General features: G+C 47.8%; 1 protein-coding gene across 3 annotated transcripts in view; it reads right to left on the bottom strand.

Annotated features, from left to right (window-relative positions):
• Window positions 1-9,969: 9,969 nt before the first annotated feature.
• ACTN1 (actinin, alpha 1) overlaps window positions 9,970-25,474 on the bottom strand; it is a 129,517-nt gene continuing 114,012 nt past the window's right edge. Inside the window, exons 11-22 of one of the 3 annotated variants that reach the window (XM_006884749.1) lie at window positions 25,064-25,211; window positions 21,609-21,759; window positions 20,919-21,027; window positions 20,345-20,485; window positions 18,837-19,019; window positions 18,046-18,180; window positions 16,291-16,470; window positions 15,304-15,450; window positions 14,343-14,423; window positions 13,836-13,901; window positions 12,630-12,788; window positions 9,970-10,871 (exon numbers count right to left, since the gene is read on the bottom strand). In XM_006884749.1, the coding sequence (XP_006884811.1) occupies window positions 10,713-10,871; window positions 12,630-12,788; window positions 13,836-13,901; window positions 14,343-14,423; window positions 15,304-15,450; window positions 16,291-16,470; window positions 18,046-18,180; window positions 18,837-19,019; window positions 20,345-20,485; window positions 20,919-21,027; window positions 21,609-21,759; window positions 25,064-25,211 (1,659 nt within the window). In that variant the 3' untranslated portion in view covers window positions 9,970-10,712. The remainder of the gene's footprint in view (window positions 10,872-12,629; window positions 12,789-13,835; window positions 13,902-14,342; window positions 14,424-15,303; window positions 15,451-16,290; window positions 16,471-18,045; window positions 18,181-18,836; window positions 19,020-20,344; window positions 20,486-20,918; window positions 21,028-21,608; window positions 21,760-25,063; window positions 25,212-25,474) is intronic. The other 2 variants (XM_006884750.1, XM_006884751.1) reach the window with 2 other exon arrangements.

Genomic DNA, 25,474 nt, shown 5'->3' with positions numbered 1-25,474 from the left:
CGCTATGAGTCGCAAGCGACTCGATGGCACATAACAACATAACAACAACAATGTGTCTAGTTCCCTTTAAGTTCTTTTGTAGTGTGTGTGTATATATACACCCTCTCATCAACCCAAGAATAATCCCATTTCCATTGGGAAATGTTAACTGGGAAACCAGTTGTGATGAAACATTTAGCCACCGGAGGGCAGCATTCACTAGCTAATTTTTTTTTCCAGACACAGCCTTCCAAAAAACATTCTAGCTGTTTTGAGAACCTGGACTCTGGGCGGAAGAATGTGGCCCCAGGATTCAAGAAAGACTCATCAACAACCGGCATCATGAAGATGACACACCTTGCTTGCTGAAAGTGGGGAGGACTTAAATTGCTTGTTACAGAAGACAAAAAAAGTACAGCCTTCAATATGGTTTGCATCACAACATTAAGAAGACTAAAATCTTCACCACTGAGCTGACAAGCAACATCATGATAGATGGAGAAAACATTGAAATTGTCAATGATTTCATCTTACTGAATCCACAATCAACACCCTTGACACCAGCAGTCGTCAAGAGATCAGCAGATGTATTACACCAAGCAAGTTCTTACTGGGATCCACAGTCAACACCCTTGGCACCAGCTGTCAAGAGATAAGCAGATGGATTACACCAAGCAAGTTCTTCGTCATGTACCTCTCCAAATTACTGAGGAGAAATGATACTATCATTTGCTGTGCTGCCAAGAGCTGGACAGTGAATAACGATGACAAAAGTAGAATTGATGCCGTTGAGCTGTCGTGCTGAAGAAGAGAACTGAATATCCTATGTATGGACTGCCAAAAAAAAAAAGGTGTTGGAGAAAGTGAAGCCAGATGCTCCTTGGAGACAAAGATGCCAAAGCTTCATCTTACATACTTTGGGCATGTTTCTAGGAGAGGCTGTTCCTTGGAAAGGGACATCATGCTTGGAAAGGTAGAGGGTCAGTGAAAGAGAGGAAGACCCTCAACAAGATGGACTGAACAGTGACTGCAGCAAAGGGCCTGAGTGTGTCACAGATGATGAGGATAGCACAGGATAGGACAGGGTTCAGATCTGTTATTCACAGAGTCACCATGAGTTGTATTCAACTAACTGCAACAACAGCTTTCTAAAACCAAACACCTGAGTTATGCAGATGATACAACTTTGTTTACAGAAAGTGAAGACAACTTAAAGCAATTACTGCACAAGATCTAAGCCTATAGCCCTCAATATGGATTACATCAAGAAAATAAAAACTCTCATTACTGAACCAGTAGGAAACATCATGATGGGTGAAGAAACATTGAAACTGTCAATGATTTCATCTAACTTGGATTCACTCACAATCAACACCCATGGTAGCAGCTATCAATACATTTTTTTTAAAAAGGTTGCATTGGATAAATCTTCTGTCAAAAATCTTTGCAAAGTGCTAAAGAGCTAGGATGTCATTTTAAAGACTAAGGTGCTCCTGACTCAAGCCGTGGTATGTTCAATAGATTCCTACACATTTAAGAGTTGGACAGTGGTTATAGATGACCACAGGGAGTGACATTTGATGCTATTTGTGGCACTGGAAGAGTGCTGAATACCCAGTAGACTGCCAGAACAAAGAAATCTCTCTTGGAGGAAGTATAACCAGGATGCTCCTTAGAAGCAAAAATGGTAAACTTGGCTCATATACTTTGGGCATATTGTTAGGAGGGGCTGATCATTGGAAAAAGACATTATAGTGAGCAAGGTGAAGTGGTCAGAGAAAGATAGGAAGACCCTCAACAAGGTGGATCACACGGTGACTGTAACAATGGGTGTGAGCGTGGTGGAGACTGGAAAGATGGCACAGGATAGGGCAAGGCTACAATCTATTGTTCATAGGATCACCATGAGTCATAGTCACCTTGAGAGCACATAACAACAGCAACAACTGCTTTCTGATACATTTGTACAGAGGCAGGAAGACTTGGGGGGGGTGCTAATTCTTGTTATTGTTATGTATCATTCAGTTGGAACTGACTCATAGCTGATCCTTCAATGGGTTTTCAAAAGTCAATTGCATGAGAGTTGATTGCCCATCTTTCCCTCAGAGCAGCTGGTGAATTTAAAATACGTGCCTTCATGTTGGCAGTGCAGCCCCTTACCACTAGGCCACCAGAGATCCCTGTGAGGGCACCTAGCACTGGTAAATTGCTTTATCTTAGTAATTAATTTAGATTTACCATCTTCCAGGCAGGCTTTAGTGAATGGATATGACCTAAAATATCACCTCTAGAGAGATATTTTACTTAAAGGACACTATTTTCCTGTTGTCTTTAATGTTCAGTGATAATTTCATTCTTCATTCTAGAGTCCCCAGCAGGTGGCCAGTGCCAGACACATTCTGACCCCTACAGTGTCCAACAGGGAGCTCTGGTCTCCTGGTGGTAAAAAACTACATTGCAATCCCAAAGGCACGTGGTTCAAATCCACCGCCAGCTCTGTGGGAAAAGGATGAGCCATCTCCTCCCTCACAATTTATTGCCTCTGAAAACTTGCTGGAATGCCAGCTATGGGTCAGTTATGACTTGACAGCACAAAACAACAGCAACAACAGAGTGTCCAACATCCATGCACCAGGCTGCCCAGTCATCTTCAGGCTCTCAGCAAGCTGTCCCCACTCCCTGCCACCTGCTGGTCCCCAGTGAAGAAGCATGGCAACAAACAAAAGGGGTGAGAGCCTCTTCCCCAGAGGCTTGGAGTTTGACCAACACACCTCTTGGTCACCCATAGATGAAATGCTAAGTTGCCTTCTCAATTCAGCAGCTCGAATGGTTTCTTCCAACCAGCTGGTCTCTCCATGACCTAGAACTGTTTGAGAAGCAGGCAGGAGAGTCCTTCTGAGGCCATCTAAAGTCCTGGATAGAACACTCCCAAGTGAGTCACTCTCCCCAAGTACACCCCCCAGACCAGCCTGTGTCTTTTCTACGAGCTCTGTAACTTCCCTGGATGGGGATTCTAGTGTGAATGGGTTAGGTGTGAGGGGCAAAGGATGTTCGCCAGGAATGGAGAGGTGACCCTGGAGAGGGGAGGCAGCTAACAAAGGAAGAGCCTGTGAGTGTAGCTTTGCACTGTGCTTAAAATGCTTGCTGGCTAACCTCCAAAGTTGGCAGTTCAAACCCAGAGGTCGCTCCTCGGGACAAAGCTGAGAATCACTCTCCATAAAAATGTACAGTTTCCTGCACTGCAATCCCAGAGGTACACGGTTCAAATCCACCAGATGCTCTGCTGGAGAAGGAGGGAGTAATCTCCTCCCGTACCGGTCAGATCTGATTTGATGGTACGTGTAAAAATAATACAATAAAATTTTTTTTTTAAAAAATGTAGTTTCTGAAGCCCTGTGAGACAGTTCTGGGGCAGGTCTACTTTGCACTCTAGGGTGCCTATGTTACTGTGTTGTTGTGTGCCATTGGGTCGGAACTGACCCATAACTGACCCTCCCGTGGGTTTTCAGAGGCTGGGAGGAGATTACTCATCCTTCTCCCATAGGACAGCTAGTGGATCTGAACCACATGCCTTTTAGATTGCAGTGCAACTTCTTACCACTAGGCCACCAGAGCTTCCTTTGTTGTTAGGTGGACCGACAGGCAGCATCATGATAAATGGAGAAAAAAATTGGAAGTGTCAATGACTTAATTCTACTTGAACACTCATGTTAGCAGCAGCCAAGAAACCAAGACATGTTGTATTCAGAAAATCTGCCAAAGGACCTCTTTCTAAAGAGCAGAGATATAAATTTAGACTAAGATGTGCCTGAACCAAGCCATGGTATTTTCAATGACTTCATATACATCTGAACGTTGGACCATGAATAAGACTGAAGAACAGTGGATGCCTTTGAATTGGGGTGTTGGCCAAGAGCAACGAATACTCCATGGACTGCCAAAAGGACAAACAAATCCATTGTGGAGGAAGTGGGATCAGCGTGCTCCTTAGAGGCAAGGAAGACGAATTTCGTCTCATGTTTATATCTGAGCTGATAACTAAAACACAATCTATCAGCAAACGCCAAAAACTGATCTTGGATTGCCATGAGTGGAAATCAACTCAAGGACAGTGGGTTTTCATGAGCTCAGTTACCACAGTGGACACCGGAATTAATTCCATGAGGAAAGCACTGAGTCCAAACGGCATGCCTCAGAATCACCCCATCCAAGGGATGGAGCAGCTGGGATATTCATACAGCAACTCCTAAAATCTGAGAGCTGAGACTGTGGCTACTTCCACAGTAGCTGCTCCTACCTCAGGTGTGTGGTCTTCTGTGGTTCTGGTGGGAGGGAGCTTGCTGGAGTTCCCAGAAAGATCCCAAGGGTAGGAAAGGAAAGCCAGTGACAGCAGACTTTGCCTCTGACTCAGATACTGGCTGCCGACCACCAATCTGAAAGCCCCTTTCCTCCAGCAGCAGTCTCCAATTTTAGATGGGAATATCCTCCTCCCCCAATATCATGGCTCTGGATAGAAATCCACATTATGCTTTGTGACTGGACAGTATCTGAAGTCCCACCCACACATGACCGTAATGGGAACTAGAGTCCGTTTTCTTGGCTTTCAATAAAGGGCCTTGACACCCACATTGTGCAGGGGCTTCATGCTTCACATAGGCTAACCCTAAGCGAACGTGAATTTCCTATTGCCATCATTTGTCTCGTTACTTCGAGCTCTCCTACCCCTTTACAAAGTGTACATCCTTTTGTACAACTTGGGACTTAGTTGTTGTGTACTGTCGTGTTGGAATTGACTCATCACTGACCTTCCAGTGGGTTTTCAAGGGCAGAATCACAGGGGATGAGACTGCTCATTTTTCCCCCTTGTAGCAGATAGTGGATTTGAACCATGTAACTCTGGGCTGGCAGCATGACTCCTTACCACTAAGCCACCAGACTTTAGCCAGGATAATTTTCTTTTCTAGTGATTGCTCACTGGGGGAAAGATGACCAATCTTCTCCCATGGAATTTACAGCCTCAAATACCGAATGGAGGGTCTCGGTTCCAACCAAGAGTGAGAATAGGTCAAGAAGACAGCTCAAAGGAGCGTAATTAACTACATTTATCATATCATTTCATGTTTCATGTGTTGAGCTAAGATATTGCCACTTGGATTTCAATTTGCCCAGGCTGGTATTTTAATGTCCTATAGATAATTAGCTTTATTAAACCTTGTAAATATGCTTTTAAGTGTTTAACAGAATTTAATTAAGTTGGCAAACCGGGTTAATTGTTTTGGGGGATTTAATTTGTTTAATGTATGAATAAATAAATACTAAAGGACAAGCACAAAAGTATTTTTTTTTTTAATTTTTAGGGGAAAATTGAATTATCAAGATACCATGAGGGGCACAATGATCTTAAAAGCTTAAGAGAACTGTTTAAAAGGGATATATGATTAGGTATTATTGTCATGATAGGAGTCCAGAACGAAGGCTGCATAGCAGAGTGATCTTGGGGGTAGTGATTGTACAACAGTGAAAGAATTTTTCTTTTACTTTTCAAAGAGAAGAACAAACTGGAGGGGAGGGGTGGGCAGGGAGAAAAGTGCAGCAATGAATGAATGGAAATCCAAAATATCTGTAAGTTTTCATTAAAATTAATAATAATTTTTTAAAAAGCTTAAGTTTTATAATTCTTACCTCCTTAACAGATGGAAAAGTAACCAGAGTGAAGTGCACACATAAAACAACTTGAACACTGACAAACTCAAAATATCAAAGATATGTGTCCAAATGCTGTTAACTGGGGGGACACCTTTTGTTTATGCATATTTGAGGGGCTGATGCCCCTGGAAAGCAAAGTGTTTTATATCCTGGGTTTAGGAAGTTTTCTGGTGGGCAGTTTCATCTTTTCTCAACTTTCAACTCCTTTGCCCTTGATCAAATTAGCATGTAAATAGCTAATACAAACTACCTTATGCATCAGCCTCTCTCAAGAATTTTTCATTCTCCAACAGTCTTAGGTCTCCAGAGTACAAAAGAGCAATGGTTAGTTTAAAGACTAAGGTGCACCTGACCCAAGCCATGGTCTTCTCAATTGCTTGGTAGGCATCTGAAAGTTGGGCAATGGCTAAGGATGACAGAAGAATCATCAATAACTGAGTTGTAATGTTGGAGTCCTGATTGTTCCCTGGAGTGCCAAAGGAACACAGGTCTGTCTTGTCGCAAGTGAAGCCAGGATGCTCAGTCTCACAGACTTTGCATATTGTTAGGAGGGGTCAGCCCTTAGAAAGGGACATCATGCTTGAAAAGGTGAGGGGTGAGCATAAGAGAGAAGACCCTTCATGTGATGGGTGACTGTGTATCAGAGAGAGTAAGGATGGAAGGGTTCAGATTCATGGTTAATAGGATCACTATGAGTCACAGTCAATGGCACATAACATGTTGGGGTTTTTTTTTCCTTTAAGCAGAGATTTATTATTATTAAATTTCTTTGTCTCCAAATAATCCTGATTCTTGCATAGGACAGGACATAAGAAGGTGATTAATGGATTTTCAAGTAAATTATATTATAGTTTAATATCATATTCCAAAGATCTACCCTGAACACTGTTGACTATTATCACCATCTAGGCACATAACATGTTAGGGCAAGCTCTGGTAGTCTAGTTCTGCAAGGAGTTGTGCCTCTCTGGTGGTTTAAATGCACCAGCAGCTCTGTGAGAGGAAGATAGGCAATCTTATCCCACAGAGGGAAAACGGGCTAGAGGGTCAGCAGTAAGTTGGTTTTGCCTAGATAAAAATGAGCTGATTTCTTAGCCCTGACGCATTGAACAAAAGAAGAAACCAGAATTCCTCCAATACAGCATATGCAATTGTTCTGAGAATGGTGACGCTTCCAGCTTGAGATGTTGCTTGTGAAAACATTGTTACACACTGTCGAATCAGAACTGACCCTCCAGTAGTTTTCAAAGGTAGTAAATCACATGGGAGGAAAGCACCCATCTTCCTCGTAGGAAGCAGCTGGTGGAAGACAAGCCTCTTGGAAGGCAGTGCAGCTCCTTACCACCAGACCATCAGAGTCCCCTAGTGGACCTTCCGGAGCAGACAGTGCCATCACACGTGTGACTTCGCACAGATTCAGCCTGGCCCACCTCATGTCTCTTCTTGGAGTTATACCTGATGCTATTGCCAGTTTTCTTTCAAATCCGTTTGAAGTGTAGCATGATTCTACTTTTGTTTCTTGGTCAGAAGGGACCTCTTGCTCCTGAAGGCTTGAGAAGACATGGCAGTTAGGGAAGTCAGTCCATAAGGTGCAGCAAGAGTGAAATCTCACAGTGAGCATTTACTGAACCTTTTATCAGGTGGTGGGGAAACTTTTAAATGGTTTCCAAAGTGAAGGTTAACCTCTCTCCATGTCTTCTCAGCTGGCTCCTCCTTAGATCCTCTTTCCCTGACCACCAGGTGGCCCAGAAATTCACTGAACCAATCTCTACACACTAAGACCTCACACTGAAGACTCACCTGTGCCCCTAGCTCAGGAGGTCCTATTTAAATCTTATTCCCCTTCCTTAAGGGATGTATCATATCAAGGATTCTCCTCCAGGCAACTCCTCAACAGAATCTCTTAAAACATGTACCGATGTTCCATGAGCTCTGTTTTAGCACTGACTTCACAACACAGTGATTATCAACAATTACCAGGTAAGGAAAGAGCAGTCTCAGTGTTTACCCATCTTAGAAATGGCAATCATGGATGCGAACTCTGGTGGGCCGTCTCCACAGACCCAACTTCCCACAATTGCTAGCTACAGCCATAACCTGAACACAGATCTAAGGCGTCAGTTGCTAAACTGCATTTCCGTACGGCTGTTAAGATGGACTCTAGGAGCAGGAAGTAGCAAAGAGAAACAATGGGAGAAGTTAATGCTTCTTCTGGAGTCTCTCTGTGTGGTACCAACAGTTAATACACAGATCCCAGGAGGTTCAAGTTTATTCAGAGGAACCTTAAAGAGGTCTGGCAATGTACTTCTGAAAAGATTTGTGGAGCAGTTTTATTCTGATACACGTCTTTGACATTGAGTCCAAAGATACTCAATAGGAACTAGTTAGTGCTTCTTTTAATAAAATCCTCTGGGAACTTGTAAAATGCAGGTGATGACTTGATGGGTCTAGGGCAGAGTCTAACAGTCAGTTTCCAATAAGGTCGTAGGGAATGTGGGCAGCTACTGTTTGTGTAGTCTTTTAATTAGTAAAGAGCAAGCGTCTCTTAGATAGTTCTGATGGCCTAGTTATAAGAAACTGTGCTGCCCACCCAAAGGCCTATGCTTTGAATCTCCTCCTGTGTGATTTACACTCTAATAATCCCGAAAAGGTCAGCTCTTAGTTGATTCGGCCTCAATGGCACATACAATGATGTCTCTTAAAGTTGGGGCAGCATGCAGAACTTGCGCAGAGGTGTCTGACATTCTGTGAGGAAAGCCATATTTTCCTCTTTAAAATGAAGAAAATGAAGTGCAAAAGCGACTGTGCCAAGATCAAGCACTTATTAGGGGTATGCAGCATTGTGAGTTAGTATGACTCTTCTCATAGCAATCCGATGAACAAACCGCTCGGGACCCCTGTCCTATCCCGTGCCATCCTCACAGTCTTGGACACACTCAAGCCCATTGCCACACTCACTGTATTAACCCACCTGGTTGAGGGTCTTCTCCTTCACCACCCAAGCATGGTGTCCCTTTCCTAGAAATAAACTCTCCTAGCAACATGCCCAAAGTATGTGACACAAAGCGTCCTCATCTTTGCCTCCAAGGAGCACTGTGGCCGCACCTTAGCATGATACAAATAAGGTGTAACACTAATTTGAGAGTGGATCAGCTTTCCCATTTTGCTAGGCTTAAAATGAGCTATCTCTAGGGGAGCTCTGATGGCCTAGTGGCAAGGAGCTGCAACTACAATCTCAGAGGCTCACGGTTCAAATCCACCAGATGCTCTGCCGGGGAAGGAGGGACAATCTCCTCCTGTACCAGTCAGATCTGATTTGACGGTACACTCACACACACACAAACAAAAAAAAAAAAATGAGCTATCTCAGAAACACAAAGTGACAATTAAAGAGCCAGGGGTCCAAATGTCTTCTATGCCGTCCATGCCGGTGATGAAGCGCCTAGACGCAACTCCTAGCTCTAACCCTAGAGGGCGCAAGAGGGCAAGAAGCAGTGAAGAGACGGCAAGAGGCAGAACCAGACCATTGAGACAAAGCCTGGGGGGATCCTGGTCCATGGAGGCATCCTGGTGGACTGGACACATTTGTTGGTGAGCTAGTTTTGCTGGCCCATGAGATAAAGGGCTTTTGGGTCGATGGTTGCTTTGTAGAGTGTGGTGCTTGAGGATTACTTAAAATGGCAAAGCTAAAGGGGTTCTATAGCACTTAGCTTGAGCAGGGCAGAGGTCAGGTCCTAAACTCTCAGGGCCAGAGGGAGGCCTGACTTCAGGTAGGACTGACCAGAAAACCTGAATCCTGAGTTGTTTCAGAACATGAATTGTAGCCCTGTTGTTGTTGATTGCCTTTGAGTCGAGCATGACTCATAGCGACCCTATGAACAAAAGACCTGAAGCTTTTCTATAACTATCGACATTTTAATTAAAGTTCCTAGTTTCTGGAGGCATGTTGTTTAGGAATTAAATGCCACTCCTACTTCCCCTAAAGAGTATTGTTAGATCTCTGTTTGTTGTCTAGTAAAATGAGTCCTTGAAATTGGCAAAGAAGTGAGGAGGGATGGTGTCTGAATTGATAAGTTTTGGGGTGCTGAACCCTGTCTGACCTCACAGGAATGGATACTGGGATGGCGGAGCTAATAGGGGTTCTCCTTCACCCTAGTCGAGTTAGGAGGTCAAATGCTGATGCTGCCCCCCAAGTCTCTCTCATTGTTTTAATAAGGTGAAACAGGGGTACATCATCCATGACGTTGACACTTGTGGAAAACATTAAAGAAGAAGCAAGCAAGCTGTCACAGGAAGTTGTCATTTTAATATGGCTTGTGCCAAGCAGTATTAAAGTTGCTCACACTCTCCAACTGGCCTTTTTAATAGTATTTTTTATGTGTGCACTGAAAAAAGAGGCTAATCATAGCTGTAGAATTAAAAATGAAAAGACAAGCCACATAAATGCTCTTCCTTAAAAAACAGCCATTTCAAAAGATTTTCTTTAATATCATAAAATATTTTCATGGACAAGTGAGCTAGCAAACACACATGCACCAATGTGCCTTCTGACAAGATTACCCTCCCACCCCCCACTCCCACATGAAGGTGGACATGAGATTAAAGAAATGAATACAGCAGACGGTACAGAGAAACTTGGAGAGAAAAAAAGAGGTCAATAAAAGGATGGAATATAATATTGTGCTTGGTTATTTTCCTATGTCACAACAAAACATTTCGGTGCAAATAGTTTAATTTTTCCTCTTTTTCCATTTAAGTCTGGTGGAGAAAAAAAAATACTTTTTCTATAATAAAATATGTGGTTTTTAAACTTTTTTTAACGTAACTTTTTTTTTTCTTCTTTTTTGCAGAAAATAATTTTGTAAACTGTCACTTCGCGGGCAGGGAGGCTTGATGCCACGTGGGTCCCGGCAGGCGCCTTCCAGGGCTGAGAGCAAGAACCCAACCCGGGCAGGAGGAGGGGAAGCGAGGCGCAGGGTGGGGCGCGCACAGCTGGGGGCGAGGGCGGCTGGCCCGGGAGGGGTGCGTTAGAGGTCGCTCTCGCCGTACAGAGCTGTGGAGAAGGACATGTAGTCCAGAGCACCAGGCACTGCGTCCGGGCCAGTGTAGGGAGCCATTCGCGCGATGCAGTACTCGGCCTGGTCCGGCGGCAGCTCACGGCGAAGCTCGTCCACGGTGATGTAGTTCTGGGGATAAGAACGATCCGGGAGGCTGTAAAGCAGCTCGGCCATAAAGCTGCTCAGCCGCAACCATCACTTACGACATTAGAACCACTGTGTTGGCCTTACCCTTGAACTTGGGGAAAGAGCTCTCTGTTGTTTAAATACATGTACGTTCTAGTAACTGCATGTTTTCCCCTCAGCCTCTTCCCACACTAATTCATTCAATAGGTAAATGACACACGTAATCTCTCATGTATCACATTCACGTGCTGTAACTGGCACTCCTTAGACAAGCTACCATGATTCCTGTCCACCAGGCCCATTCAACTAGACTCCTAGAAAGCCCTGGCCGGAGCATGACTTGCATAAACTCTCTAGCAGATGAAGTTGTGCATCCAGGTTTGGGTAGCTAGGCCATCCAAACCACTGTTTGCAAAATGTGGTCTTCCGCCTCTGCTTCTGGGCTTGCCCAGGACACGTCTGCTTAGCAAAGGCTCCTTTCAGGACCTCAAGGCCACAATCCTTGCAGGAGAGCTCACACCTGAGCTCTGACCATAGGTACCTTCCCCAGTGCTCTGCTTGTGTCCCTTAGGGAGGTGTCTGAGGGAGGCCTTTAGCTTTCTCCAGAAGCCAGGCCAGACCCTTTTCTAGACCTCGGGGTTTTTTCCCTCTGCAAAGTAAGTTTTTAAAATAAACCATTTTTGGAGGTCCTTCCTGCTGAAAAGCGCTAGAACCCTTTAATGTGGGTGCTCTTGAACTTAGACCTTTGGGGACCTCTTTCCTAGGTTCAGTCTTTGTTCTCTTGTGGACTAAGATATTTCAGATCTTTCTCTTGTGGAACCTGGATGGCATGGGAGGTAAGCCAGCTGCTAACCAAAAGGTTGGCAGTTTAAGTCTACCACCTAGTCCCTAGAAGAAAAATGTAACAACAGTCTGCTCCTGCAAAGATTCTTAAGTCTTAGAAACCCTATAGGGTATTTCTACTCTGTCGTAGGAATCTGGACAATTCTAGTTAATTAGAATTAGTTTAGGGACCAGCTTTTGCTATCTGAAACATTGTTAGTTCTGCAGTCAGAATAGCATAAAAATTATCCTTTGCCTTCTTCATAATGGAAACCTGGCTCCTGGAACCCATCACTTCCTCTGGATGCTTTTTAAGTCTCTTCTATAATACTGGAAGATACTATTAAAGAAAACCCACTGTCTTCCAGTTACCCTTCAATCCCTGAGCTAGAGTTAGAGAGGGGTTTTGGAGTGACATCTAGATTGACCAGTGGTCATCTTGGATAGCCAAATCCTGAAGTAGCTTCTGCAGAGGCAACTCGTCTGTCACCCTCCCATTTTTCCACTGGCAGGTGAGACACTCAGGGATCTTGGGAGATGCTAAAGCCTAAAGCTATTGCCCAGGGTAGAAAATGAGACGGACATGTTTCCCAGTTCTCATTCTGCTCTTTTCCTATATTCCATGCCTGCATGCTGGGGCCGAAGGAAGGGGAATGTCTAAGGAGTTCTCTCCCTTCACCATCCATCATTTCACCTAGATTCTTAAAGGAATGCCACATTGATAGAGTCCCTCACAGACACCCTTAAGCTAATTCTGTGTCCTTACAACTTGACTAGGCCCAAAGTCTTACAGAAATGGGTAGAATTGAAGAGTGATGACTCACCCAAAGGAACCCAGGAGAAAAGGGAGGCTGGTGTGTTCCTGTCCCAGCCTCACCCTCTTGCTCTTAGGTCAGAGTCCTACCACCCCAGCATAGCACCCACCCACAGCAGACCCACCTTGTCCCCAGCCAGGATCTTGAAGGAAGCCATGACCTGGTCTGCCGTATCTGTGTCAGCCGTCTCTCGAGACATAAAGTCGATGAAGGCCTGGAATGTCACTACCCCCAGGCGGTTGGGATCCACGATGCTCATGATTCGGGCAAACTCTGCCTCTCCCTGGAGGGAACAGCCAGCCCCAGACCTGTCAGCCTCCTGCTCATGCGTGCTGGGAATATCTCCTATGGGCCTGATAACTCTGAGGCTCAGAGGTGCCTGGGATTCTGGGTACACACAGCACCCAGTGGTGGGCTTCCCACCCACTGCACAGGCCTCCGTGCTTCTTGGACCAAGCAATGCTGCTGCCACTGCTACTAATATCTAATTTTTCGAACTAGATGAGGCAAGCTTCTTATTTTCTTTTTATAGACAGGTTAAGTGACTTGCCCCAAGTCACACAGTTGAGTAAATGGCTGAGCTGGTTCTTCACTGGAGCAGACTCCATACTCTTCCCATCACACTGAACTCTCTCTGTCGCAGGCATGTGACTCAGTTAATGCCTTTACTCAGCCTTACAGGGTTCCCCTCATTTCATCTGAGGCCACAATCTGGTAAGGGCAGGTCTAGGATTGACTCCACGTTCACAGGCCTCTAGTGCCTGGGCCCAGACCCATCAGGTTCTGATTTTGCCCCAAGGCCCAGGAGTGAACCAACTTTCCTAAGTCCCAGCCTCACTTGCCTGCACGACAGGAGTGCAGACTGAGAAGGCTGGGGCAGTGTCTGGGGCTGATAAAATGGCAGGGGCCGGGGTGGCAGGCCTGGCTAGGGCCAGCACCAGGGTGGAGGCAGAAATGACCATGCCTCACTCGAGATGAAAGAGCCAATCCCAAACCCAGAATGTCCCAAACTCCAGTCCTTCCTGTGAGCCTGGGAGTCAGCCCTGGGCCCCACGGCAGGAATGCAAAGCCTTGGTCTCCGCTGTAATTCCCAGAGACAAAGTAGCACAGAGGCTGAGGCAGGAAGCCAGGGACACACACAGACTCCCAGGCCAGGCCCAGCCTTGAGGGTACCACTTCCCCAAGGGCTGGATTCTTGAGGTTCTTCTGAGAGGGCAGCCTCTTGCCTGAGGGCCTCCTGCCTGCCCCAGCCAGGACTTGACCTCTCCAGCCAGCTGGTGGGCCCTCACCAGGGGGGCCGAGGCCAGCAGACAGAGGGGGTTTACGTTACCATATTGTAACCCATGGAGATAAGGCAGGCGCGGAAATCATCCGTGTCCATCATGCCTGTCTTCTTCTGTGGGGGCAGTGACACCGAGGCACAAGGAGGTTCAGAAAGGCGGGAAGAGGAAGGGCCGGCCCGGGGCCAGGAAGACAGGACACAGACATCACATTGAGGGAGGACAGGTTGATGGTTGGCGTGACAGGAAGAGGAAAGGAAGAGTCCACAAGGAGGAGGAAGACAGAGCAGGGAGATGCAAGAGTTCGTCCATGGATGGCGAGTGCCGAGGAGAGAGGACCACGGGCCCGAGGAGGTTCCCATGAGAGACCAAGGGCAGAGGTCAGAGGTCGGAGGTCGAGATCAGCAGGGACAGCAGGAAAGGAAGAGGCCCCGAAGCCCACAAGAATGGGGGGACGGGGAAGATCCAGACAGACAGAGAAAAGAAAAAGAAGAAATACGCGTTACTTCTCGCCCCGGATGCTTCCCCTGAGCGTGCTCCATGCAGGAGTCAAGTACCTGGGGGTCGTTGCCAATATCATAACCCAAGCTGATGAGGCAGGCTTTGAACTCTTCGGGACCCAGCGTGCCGGAGTGATCCTGGGGCGGCGGTGTGCCAGGCAGCGAGCCATGCGGTGCCAGGGAGGTGGAGCCGTGAGGGGAGGGCATGCCCCAGGCAGAGGGGGCGTGTGGGGGTGGGACACACAGTCATGCGGATGGACAGGGTGGGGGTTGGGGGTGAGGGAGGAGGGGAAATAAAAGTACACGTTAGACACATGGAGGGTGTCCCCGAGGGAGCTCTCGCCTTGGGACGTGATGCCTTGCTCCGAGAGCAGGGCCAGAGGGGAGCACGGGGTCATGAGGGTGAGCAGCTCCCCCAGAAGTGCCCTAGCCCACCCTAGCCCCCGACCCAGGATCCCAGGAGACCTCCTCCCACCACCCCAGGTGCCTGGAGGGCAGTGAAGCAGGCAGGGTGGTGGAGAGTCCCCCAACCCCATGCTCCCACCCTAACTGGCTGACCCCCACCATTGGGGCCTAGGAATGAACAGTCTACTTAAAGGCCAGCCTCTGCCAGGTGTCCCCAGTGGACAGGGTCCAAAAGGCTGCCTCAAGGGGCAGATGGGCCTCTTACTCCCCTGTCCACTTACACAGCCCCTGAGGCTGAGCTGGCACAGCCCATGGCCAGCAGACTGCAGGCCTGCACTTGAGGTTTTGGGCCTGTTTGGTATTGTCTTCATGGAAGAAGAATAAGGGTCAGGGGTCAAGGTCTTCTCTCCACTGCAATGTGAATGATATTCTGGAGAGCTTGTGACCACAGGCCAGGCCTTCCAAGGACAGCCGTGATGTGTGCAGCAGCCTCTCTCCCCCCTCTCCTTCTCTGGCCTAGCATGCCAGCCCAAGCCCTGGGCACCATCCCTCCAGGGCCTTGGGGTGGGGGCTGGGGTGGCTCTGAGCAAGCTCACAGCAGTGTGATGCTCACCCGATCGAAATGGTTGAAGGAGGCCCGGAATTCGTTCATCTGCTCCTGGCTGATGCCCTTGGCGTCCCGAGTGAGGATCTGGTTCTCCACCTCATTGATGGTCCTGGCAATGGTGGTGAGGAGCTGCTCCCAGCCCACTCGGATATGCTGGGGGTGGGGGTGAGGAGCAGATTAGCAAAAAAAGCCCCTGCACACCCCTTCCCCTGACCACAGAAATGGCCAAAGCAATTCTGTCTGGGGTCCCCACAGGGCTGAGAGAGGCTGAAAGGTGGAAGGACAGACAGAGATGAAGGCACAATAGAAGATGAAAGGCTGAATTCCTGAACACTCAACCCCACAACCCTACACACACACACACACACACACACACACACACACACACCCTTCAAGGTCAAAACAAGCCATTTTAGAAAGCAAGTGTCTAAGTCAGTGTTAGGAGGTCACCATCATCAGAATCACACAGGGTGTTTGTTAAAAATTTAGACCCAAGCCCCACTCTGACCCTGTTGTTGTTAGATGCTGTTGGGTCAAACATGACTCAAAGTGATTGTATGACCAAAAGATCTGAACCCTGTTCTATCCTGTGCCATCCTCACACTTCCTGACACACAAGAGCCCATTGAAGCAGTCACCGTGTCAATCCACCTGGCTAAGGGTCTTCCTCTCCTTTGCCGACCCTTCCACCCTTCCCAGCATCATGTCCTTCTTCAAGGAGAACACCTCACTCCAACCCTAGTGAACCAAATTCTAGGAATAGGGCCTGGAAACCTCAACGAGCTCCTCAAGGAATGAAAGAAAGGCACTGAAGGTTGAAGATCCGGAGTTTGAGGGGTGAAGAGAGCAAGCAATTCCTACACCCCAAAGTGTATCCTCCCATTCTGAGAATTTCTTCCCACTGTGACCAGTCTCCTTAGAAGACGGGTAATCCACCCAGGAGGGGAGAGCAGAAAGGCCCACTGGACTCCCTCCCTGGAGAAGCCCACCCACCTCCATGGTGTAGTTGGTGTGCTTGTTGTCAAAGATGAGCGCCTCCTGGATGAGCTGGTGGTCGCCCTCCAGCTGGTCGATCTTTGGTTTATAGTTGACAATGCTCTTCTCATACTGCCGCAGGTGGTTTAGCTGGTCCTCCAGGGTCCCGTGCATCTCAATGGAGATCCTCCCAATCTCCTGCTCATTGGAGGAAAACGCACTTTGTCAATTCTCTCAACGTTGTGCCCTAGGGGTAGAGGCTGGGATTCCCCAAGGTCATGAGTCCAGCAAGCCCTTGGATAATTCTTGGTTCCCAATTCCAGGCCTAGGGAACCCATCATTTGCAGTAAGTATACCCAGAGCTGGACACACGTGGCATGGGTGCTCACAAAGGGCAAGTTCATGCCTGTGACCTTGGTATGGAAACAGCATCATAAAGGTGTACAACAAGCAGTGCCACCACTGGACGAAGTATAGTTTCTTGGGAAATAATTGTCAATCTCAGAAAGGTGGTGCAATGTCAAGGTTCAGTTAAAAGATGGAAGCAATTGCTAATCTAAATGTTCATTCCTTTGCTTACCATTCAAAGTCCCTTCTCAAACCTTTTTTTCCCTGATCACTGCCCACACTTCAGGGAATTTCTGTCAGCTTACCCAGGTTTGTTACAGCTTCAGAAACCCTGAGTTATCTAGCAACCATATTCATTTTCTTGCCACTCTGCCTTCTGGGATGTCTGCTTTGGTCCATGTGAATCCTACCCATCTCCATATTATTCCTGTTGTTAGGTGCTGTTGTGTTGCCTGCAACTCATAATGACCCTATGTACAGCAGCTCAGAAGCCTGCCCTATCCTGAGCCAGTCTCACTGAGTTAGACTCACCTACCCTCACTGCCCCAGTTACTTTGTCAGTCCATCTCATCCAGGGTCTTCCTCTCCTGCACTGTCCCTCCACCCCGTCAAGCATGATGTTCTTCTCCAAGGACCAGTCCCTCCAGGCCATGTGCCCAAAGTATGTGGGTCGGAGCTTCAAAATCCTAGCCTCCAAGGAGAAACTTGGTTTTCCCCTCCCCAAGACAGACAATTTGTTTTCCTGGTCGCCCATGGTATGTTCAAGACTCTTTTCAAGCATCACATATTATCTCCGTATTAGACAACACTAATTGTCATTTCCATCAGTCACCCGCGTAAATTTTAGAGAAAAGCTTTTTCTGCTATCGTAGTTCAGCCCAGCGATTATTTCTTAGTATACAGTGCTACGCAAATATTTCTGCACAATGTGCTGAGCAGGTAAGTGGTAGAATTGGGTGGGGGGGGCACCAATGTGATCCTGGTGTGGCCTCTGCTCTCTACCCAATTAGTGTCGTTTCCCCGATCTCCTACAGCACCCGTTATCTAACCCGTAAAAGTGAGTGCCAAATTCCATGCTCAACTGAGGTCTGGGTCTCTTTCTAGAAAGATCGTCCTCTTTGGCAAGGCCATCGCTCAGAAGGAGCAGTACCAGAGAGAGGCTTATTCACCCGGGCAAGCCAAGCCAGTCTTCCGAGCCGAGCCTCCTGTGGGACTGTCTAGAGTGATTCTTTAGTGTGTAAGTCTTTGTGTTGGTCTCTGCGGGTCTTTCCTACATACCATCTGTGGGGTCTCAGACTAAAAGTGGGCTCAGGACCCACCATTCCATTGGTCCTTTCCAGGAAGAGACCAGTCAATAGTGGCTGGCTAGAATGTCCCGGGAAGGCAGGAGAAACTCGTAGTCTTGCCTCTCACAATAGAACCCACCTCCATCTTGGTCTGGATCCAGGGTCCTATGACATTGGCCTGGGCCCCAAACTGCTTGCGTAGCCTCTCATTGTGCTGTTGACGGGCATGCTCCTCCGTCAGAGCCTGGTCCCTCCGAGGCACCAGCTGCCGCACCTACGGTGAGCACAGGAGACTTTGAGGATGGGCTAGCCACGTGACCTGCATTTCAGAACAGGAGGTGGAGGGCCCATGAGGGGAAGACGTTGGTCAGCAACAGAGCTCATTAGGAAATGCCGGTCTTGTTCCAGAAATTCAGATTATTTCATTCATTTAGTAAATAAAAAATGTTTACTTCATATTGAATTTGGATTGACTTTGATTTCCCAAAGATGTGGGCCAATCTTGACTTCCAACACTTGTACATGTGTTCTTACTTGGAAATATTTATGCAGATGTAATTTGCTAAATGAGTAAAACAGGCCCTTCGACAACAGCTAATTTCCTCATAAAAAGGGAAAAGTCAGAGAGAGAGAGAGAGAAGCCAGCCATGTGAACACAGAGGCTGAGGCTAGAATTATGTTGCCATAAACTGAAGAGACCCTCAGAAACGGAAAGAGGCCCCCGAGACTTGATTTCAGACATCTGGCCTCCAGAACAGGGAGAGAGAGCAAATGTGTTGGCTAAGCTACCAGTTCAGGTTGGCTTGCTTTGTTCTGGAAAACTAGCACAGTGGCGACCAAAAACGCAGGACTGATAAAAATCAATGGGGAAAGAGACAGATATAAATCAAACCATGGCTTAGACCATGGCCCACCCAGCCCTTCACTCACGTGGTCCCATTTGCCGTTGATCTCCTGAGGTGTGATGGTTGTGTAAGGGTTGGTGCCAGCCATGTTGACATGATAGGTCTGGACAATCTTGGTCACCTCATTGTGGATGCCCAGGATTGCCAGGCGCTCCTTGTCAGCATCGGGGAGGGTGGCCTTGAACTGCTCATGGGCTGTGGTCAGACCCTGGACAGAGATGGTAGATATAAGAGAAACACGTTCGCTCAGAGATAAGATGAGTAAAGGGAGCCCTACAGGTGGGTGGAAGGACTGCGGGATGCCTGAGCCTATGACACGGGGGATGCAAAAGGCATCAAGCAAGGGTTCTCAAGCCTGAAACCCAGATGGCAGGGCTGGTGAAGGCAGACCCATGGAAATACAAGCTTCATCTTGAGGGCTGGGGAGGGGGACAACAAGCACTCTGAGGGGTCAGTCATGACACAGCCAGATAAGGAGTGCCCAGAATTCAGCTTCCTAGGTGATCTTCCTCAACTAGACCTTGTCATCTCTGTAAAACATATAAAACCTAGTACTTTGGGGCCATTTAAAAGAACAAAGGAGCTGTTTATTTTTATAAACTGAGCCCTGAGATACTTTCAATTAATTAAAAGTCCGAGACCAGGATATAGATTATAGTGATTCCTCACTTACCAGTTATCTAACATTTCACATTTACGACAACACTAAAAAAATTCCCCAAGTGGCACCTTTGACAATCCAGGTACCACGTGGAGTTAGAGTTAGGCCCACAGCAGCTTCCACAGGCAATCCCAAAGGTTACCTATCAGAGGCATCAGCACTGACCAGAACATGAGGACTGGTGACCAACTGGCCATGGAATGTTTTCTCCCATTTGTCTGCTGTGTCTCAGTTGGACTGCAGAGGCATGAGGGCCAGGGTGAGTGGTGGGAGGCAGTGGGTAAACATCCTCCTTTCAGCTCAGCACTGGTGGAAAGCATGGTGGGGAAGGGCACCCACCACATCACACAACCTGAGATTCAGTGGCAGGAGGTAGGGGGGTGTTGAATAATGAGGATGGATATAGTCCCTTTGACTCTTGCATTAACGCCAGTGTCACATAAGGACCTGGTCTTTGCAATCATGCCAATGAGTGAGGAATGGGTGTATAATAAAAGCTATGGTTTATATAAAAAGGGGGAAATATTAGTGAATGCATCTACTTGTATAGAGAATATCTGGTCACTGCTTATCTCTTGGGAGGGGACCTGGGGGCTGGAGAACAAAACGGAGGGAAATCTTTTTATAAACTTTTTACATTTGGAATTTATATCATGTGTAAAATTACCTAGTTAAAATAAAAACAATTTAAAGGTTTAAAATCTTCAAGACTTCTAGGAAACAATTCCTCAGGCCTCTAACTTTACAGAGTTGAGCCTAAGAGGGTGAGCTCTGGATCAGCCTGCTCCATTCAGCTGGAGCCAGAAGCCCCAGGAAGAATGCGGCCCATGGGCAGCTCGAGGAGCCACCTGCATGGCGGAGCCGTGGCCCACCTGGATCTCCTCGATGGTGTGGACAATGAAGGTGTCCTGCAGGTCCTCCATGGCCCCTTCCATCCAGTTGTTGAAGGGTGCAGCGCGCTTGGCATACTCCAAGTACAGCTGGTCAATGGTCTCCAGCAGTTTCTCTGTCCGCTGGGAAGGCCATGTGGATGGAGCAGGAGGGGTTAGCAGAGTAAGATCCAGAATTACCCACCCACCCAGTAGCTTCAAGCACTTCTTAGCCAGTCCCAAGGGCCCAGGTCTGTAAACACTGGCCACAACCAGGAGAAAAAGGAGCTTCTCTCAGGAGCCCAGGTCTTAATGTGGGCTTTATGGACCACCTCCTGGCCTCTCCGTGCAGAGTCTGGATGGTAAGATAGAAGTTTTCAAACGGCCAAGATGGAGCTGTTGAGTATCCTGGACTAGAAGGATGATGTGTGGTTAAGGGGGAAAAGAGGCACCTCCATGAGGGCAAACTCGAAACCAAGAGGCACCAAGAATCTTCTAGTCAGGGGCAGAGATGGGTTCAGAAAACCAGCCATCTTTTAGCTTAAAGCAAAGAGGGCTCCCTCCCCACAGCCCTCACCTCTAGAGCTTCCCTCCGCTTCTGAGTCAAGGCCCCCAGATTGTCCCACTGGTCACAGATCTTTTGGCAACGGGCGTTGACATTGGGTGAATCATAATAGTCCAGCTCACTGGGGAGAGAAAAGATGAGCGAAAGCCCAGGTTAATTCCATTGCTGGCTTTCCCTTGCCCTGGGGTTGGGTGCACTAGCCAGCCGGGAGGTCCAAGATGCTCCCTTCCTCAAGGCCTCCCTCTTCCCCGGAGCCTCCTTGACTTTCAGGAGACCAGAAGGCAGGCACTAAAGAAGGCCAAGAGTCCCTTTCCTAAAGGTTCCCTTTGGAACTTTGGCTGGACATGACACTATCCTTGACCCCAGTGTCCACCTGCAAGGCACTGCCAAGACCCAGCAAGAAGCTGAGAGCTCTGAAGCAAGGCCTGGTGGTCCTCCAATCCTGTATGAGTTACAGGTTAGTACAGAAGACCAGTGACTGGGAGGGAATTGTCCCCACCTCACCACCTCATTCTCTAATGGACTGTCATCTTCTTGGTCTCCTATATTGATTGTCCTTTCAGCTACGTACTTGGGGGGACCCACCCTCCTCAGTTTTAACAACTGAATCGTTCAGTTCCCAGAGCAGCTGAGAAAGCTGAGCCCCCAGCCCTTGCCGGAGCCACAAAAGAGAGACAGAGATGGGGTGAGGGGGAGCCCTACTTGAGCTCCTGGGCAATGGCAGCGATCTGCTCCACGCGGTCCTGGTGCGCAGCCAGGTCGCTCTCGAAGGCCTCATGCTTCTTGAGCAGGGCCTTGATCTCCGAGAGGGTGGCTGTCTCATAGTCCTTCTGCCGGAGCATGGCCTCTTTGCCTGAATTAGAGAGAGGGGCATGGGCTGAGCAGGAGCAGGGGACTGTCTTGTCATTCCCATCACCCACCCATCAGGGCCCTAAGAGCTCCATTTCTGGAACAACTCATCCCAAAGGAGATGGTCAGAGGAGAATTATCCACAGTATGAAGGAAGAGATGTGAAACGGGAACATCTCAGTATGGGGAGCAATCAGGAAAATTGCCACCCTCCAAGGAGGGTTTACAGGACCATTAAATGTGGTTAAATATGCCGTTGTTACATGCCACCAAGCTGATTCCAACTTACAGTGATCCCATAAGATAGAGTTAGACTGCCCATAGGATATCCCAGGTTTGTGGCAGAGGTCATAAGGTTTCACTGCTGAACTAGTGAACTCTGGTGGTTCAAATCCACCAGGACTCCACAGGAGAATGAGGAGACGACAATGTCGTGCAATTTACAGCCTGCAACTTACTCACTGGAGGGTGAGCTGTGAGTCGGTGCTCACCCCATGGCAACAAGTTTGAGTGTTTTTGAATCTTTACAGGAGCCAATGACCAGGTCCTCTCTCTAGTCGAGCCACTGGTGGGTTTCAAACTGCTTAACCACTGAGCCACTATAGAGCTCCTTTACACATGAAGGCTACCCGGGAATGAAGGCGTATGACGTTAATTTAGAAAAGACCAGAATCACAATGAATTATGCGCTTTGGTATAACTGGGAAAAAACCCAAGTCAAGCATCTTACGGAAATAAAATCACCTTTCGATTTCTCTGCCGTCCTCACTCCCCTCTATTACTGCAGGGTAGTCAGTGTGTCCCCCGCACGCTGTACCCAGTCTATATGAACTGGACTACAATCTTTCCTTGGGCGGGGGTCAAAACTAAGGTGGAGCCAACTCATAGCTGACCTTCTATTGGGTTTCCAAGGCTCTAAATTTTATGGGAGGAGAGTGTTCATCTTTCTCCCTCGGAGCCTCTGGTGGGTAGGGGTAGGCCCTGCATATATCTTGGATTTCGGTTTCCATGTGAAGGAAATGGGGATGAGAAACAGTAGCCCAGCACCACTGTGAGCTGCCATAATGGGCACAGGACAGACCCTGGGCAAGCCTTGCCCCTCCCACCTTCTGTGTTCACACAGACTCTCAGTCCATCTCAGTTCATGAAGGCTGGATTTTAAGGCTGAGGGCTGTATCCCAACGTGGCATTTTTCTCTTCCTCTACTCTGTTCCTTTAAACCAGAATCACAATGACTTAACAAGTTTAGAGGAGGATAAAAAAAAAAAGAAATAATTACTATCTACTCAGTTTTAGCCTACTCCTTTCTTTTCAGTCTTTTCCAGAAGGTATAAACAAACAGTGCTTCCTAAAATGAAATATTAACAGCACATCTGTAGCTCTGCAGTCTGTAGATGCCTGAATAATGGCCCATCGAGAGGCAGCACCATCTTGGACTTGACTCCACTATGGGCATGTAGGTTCCTTAGTTTGCACAGCCACCATAAACAGGTTCTTGCGTGGATTTTCCATGTTTTTTAGAGAGTCTCAAGACATGGAATATTCCAGGTTAAGAGAGCAAGAAAATCCTCATTGTTGGTGTGTACCGCAGAGTCGGAATCGATCCACAGCTCCTTGTTGTTGGTGTGTGTGTACCGCTGAGTTGGAATCAACCCACAGTTGACCCTCCAGCACGTTTTCAGAGGCAGTCAATCATCACCCATCTTTGTCCCAGGGGAGCAACTAGTGGATTCGAACCATGTACCTTTGTGTTGGCAGTGCAATTTTTTTACCACTAAACCACCAGAGCTACAAGACATAAAAAAACCTCAGCCCAACAGCTGCTCCTGAACCACCTCTAACCCATGATTCATCTGTGTGCGTCAGGGTAGAGCTGTGCTCCACAATGTTTTCTTCAATGGTTGATTTTTCTTTTTTTAAGTAGGACAGGTCACCAGGCCTTTCTTCTGAGGTGCTTCCAGGTAGACTCATGGCAGCCAAATGTGTTAATCATTTGCACCATCCATGAGCACATACAGCTAAACGACTTTTCCCAAGGTTTGTGCAGATGCACGCTGCCAGCATGCCGGCCACTTAGAAGCAGCTGGTTAGAGGACGGGGCCCATTCATCTCCACTATGAGCTAGGAGCTGATTCTCGGCCTCAGAGGGAACATGATAGAAGCACATGTGTGAGTCAGTGCAGTCTCCACCATCCCTGGCCTTGCTGCAGTGCCACACCTGGATAACTATCTCTGCACACTTGCAGATTAGGGGGGACGGCAGTCTCATTTCACTGACTTGTAAAGCCCAGCGTAAGTTCTCACAACAGAGAGCTCAGTCCTGCATCCCCAGACAAAAGCGCATGCCTATTCCTGAGGCTACTTATGCTCACACTGGGTGGGCCTCCCTACACATCTCCAGCCTAGAGACTGAGCAGGGCATAATCAGGAGGTCTGCAACACTGAGCTCCAGCAGCTACTGGGGCCTTGTCCAGGGATTCTAGCTGATGTGGACAGCAGGGACTCAGGAGTAGAGCAGCCCACTGTCCTCTCCAGCACTAACCCTGACAACAGGCATGGGTCAAGTGCTTGAATGGGGGAGCAATGAGGACACAGATGTGCTGAGTCGAGGGCTATGGCTCATGGTAAGGCCTGGAAGTGGGCCATCAAGAGGTACGACTTACTCAGTTTGTTTAGGCACTAGGCACTGTGCAAGTATAAAGATACATGTGATATGTGAGGCTCACAGTAACCCCACGAAGAGGCCACGAGGAGCATAAGCATTTTACAGAAGAGAGTGTCTGTCCTAAGGTTAGCTGCTTGCCCAAATGTGCTCTCCTTCTAAATGGCAGGAAGTCCCTGAGTGATGCAAATAGATCAATGCACTTGGCTCCTAACTAAAAGGCAGAAAGTTCAAATCCACCCAGAAGAAATCTAGGTCTGAAAAAAAAAAAAATCAACCATTGAGAACCAGAAGAGACTAGTTCTGCTTTGACACAGGAAATGACATAGGTGAGTTGATGTGACGGCAGCTGGACTAGCCCAAATGGCATCGTCAGGACTTGAAGCCTAGATCACTGAGTCGGGGGAGGAAGAATTAATCACTGTGACAGCAACAGAGAGAGCATTAACTAGGCTGGAATCTCTTCTTAGTGCTTCATACATTAGCTTATCTTACTCTCATAACCTTATAGACCCTATGAAAACTGAGGCAACCAAGAGGGGAAGGAACTTGCTAATGTTATAGATTTTAAAAGAGACTAGAAGGATAGAGTCACGGCTGGCAGTCCAGCAGTGGGAAGGGAGGCAGGAGTCTGGTCTGGCCTTACCATCTGTCCAGACCTCGTGGATGGAGGCCTTCTGCCGGAATTTCTCTGCCAGGTGGTCGAGCCGCTCCAGCCTCCGGATCTCATTAAGCAGCCACTCCTCATAGCCCTTCTCTGCCTGCTCCAGGCAGCCCCAGGCGTTGTTAATGTCCTGAGGGCACAGGAGGCAATGAGGTCAGGGTAGCAGGGGTCTCAGCCACACTTGGTCGCTGAATCCCCATAGTTTCACCCCTCTTCATTGGAATCCACTGCTTCATACCAGATTCTAGGAAGAACTTCCTTCCCACCTCCACTATGTCCACACTGGTCCCATCCCACACCAGCATCTCCCTGCACCCCTCACTGTACACCCTGGGAGTGAGCTGTGAGCTGTGTCTGCCTAAGGGAGGAAGTGCCCTTCCTCCCTCCCTCCCT

This window comes from Elephantulus edwardii, unplaced genomic scaffold (genome assembly GCF_000299155.1).
Source record: "Elephantulus edwardii isolate Elephantulus edwardi_28Jun2011 unplaced genomic scaffold, EleEdw1.0 scaffold00037, whole genome shotgun sequence".
Classification (NCBI taxonomy): Eukaryota; Metazoa; Chordata; class Mammalia; order Macroscelidea; family Macroscelididae; genus Elephantulus; species Elephantulus edwardii.
Note: the sequence above shows the minus strand (reverse complement) of the source record. Positions and strands in the feature narration are given on the sequence as shown.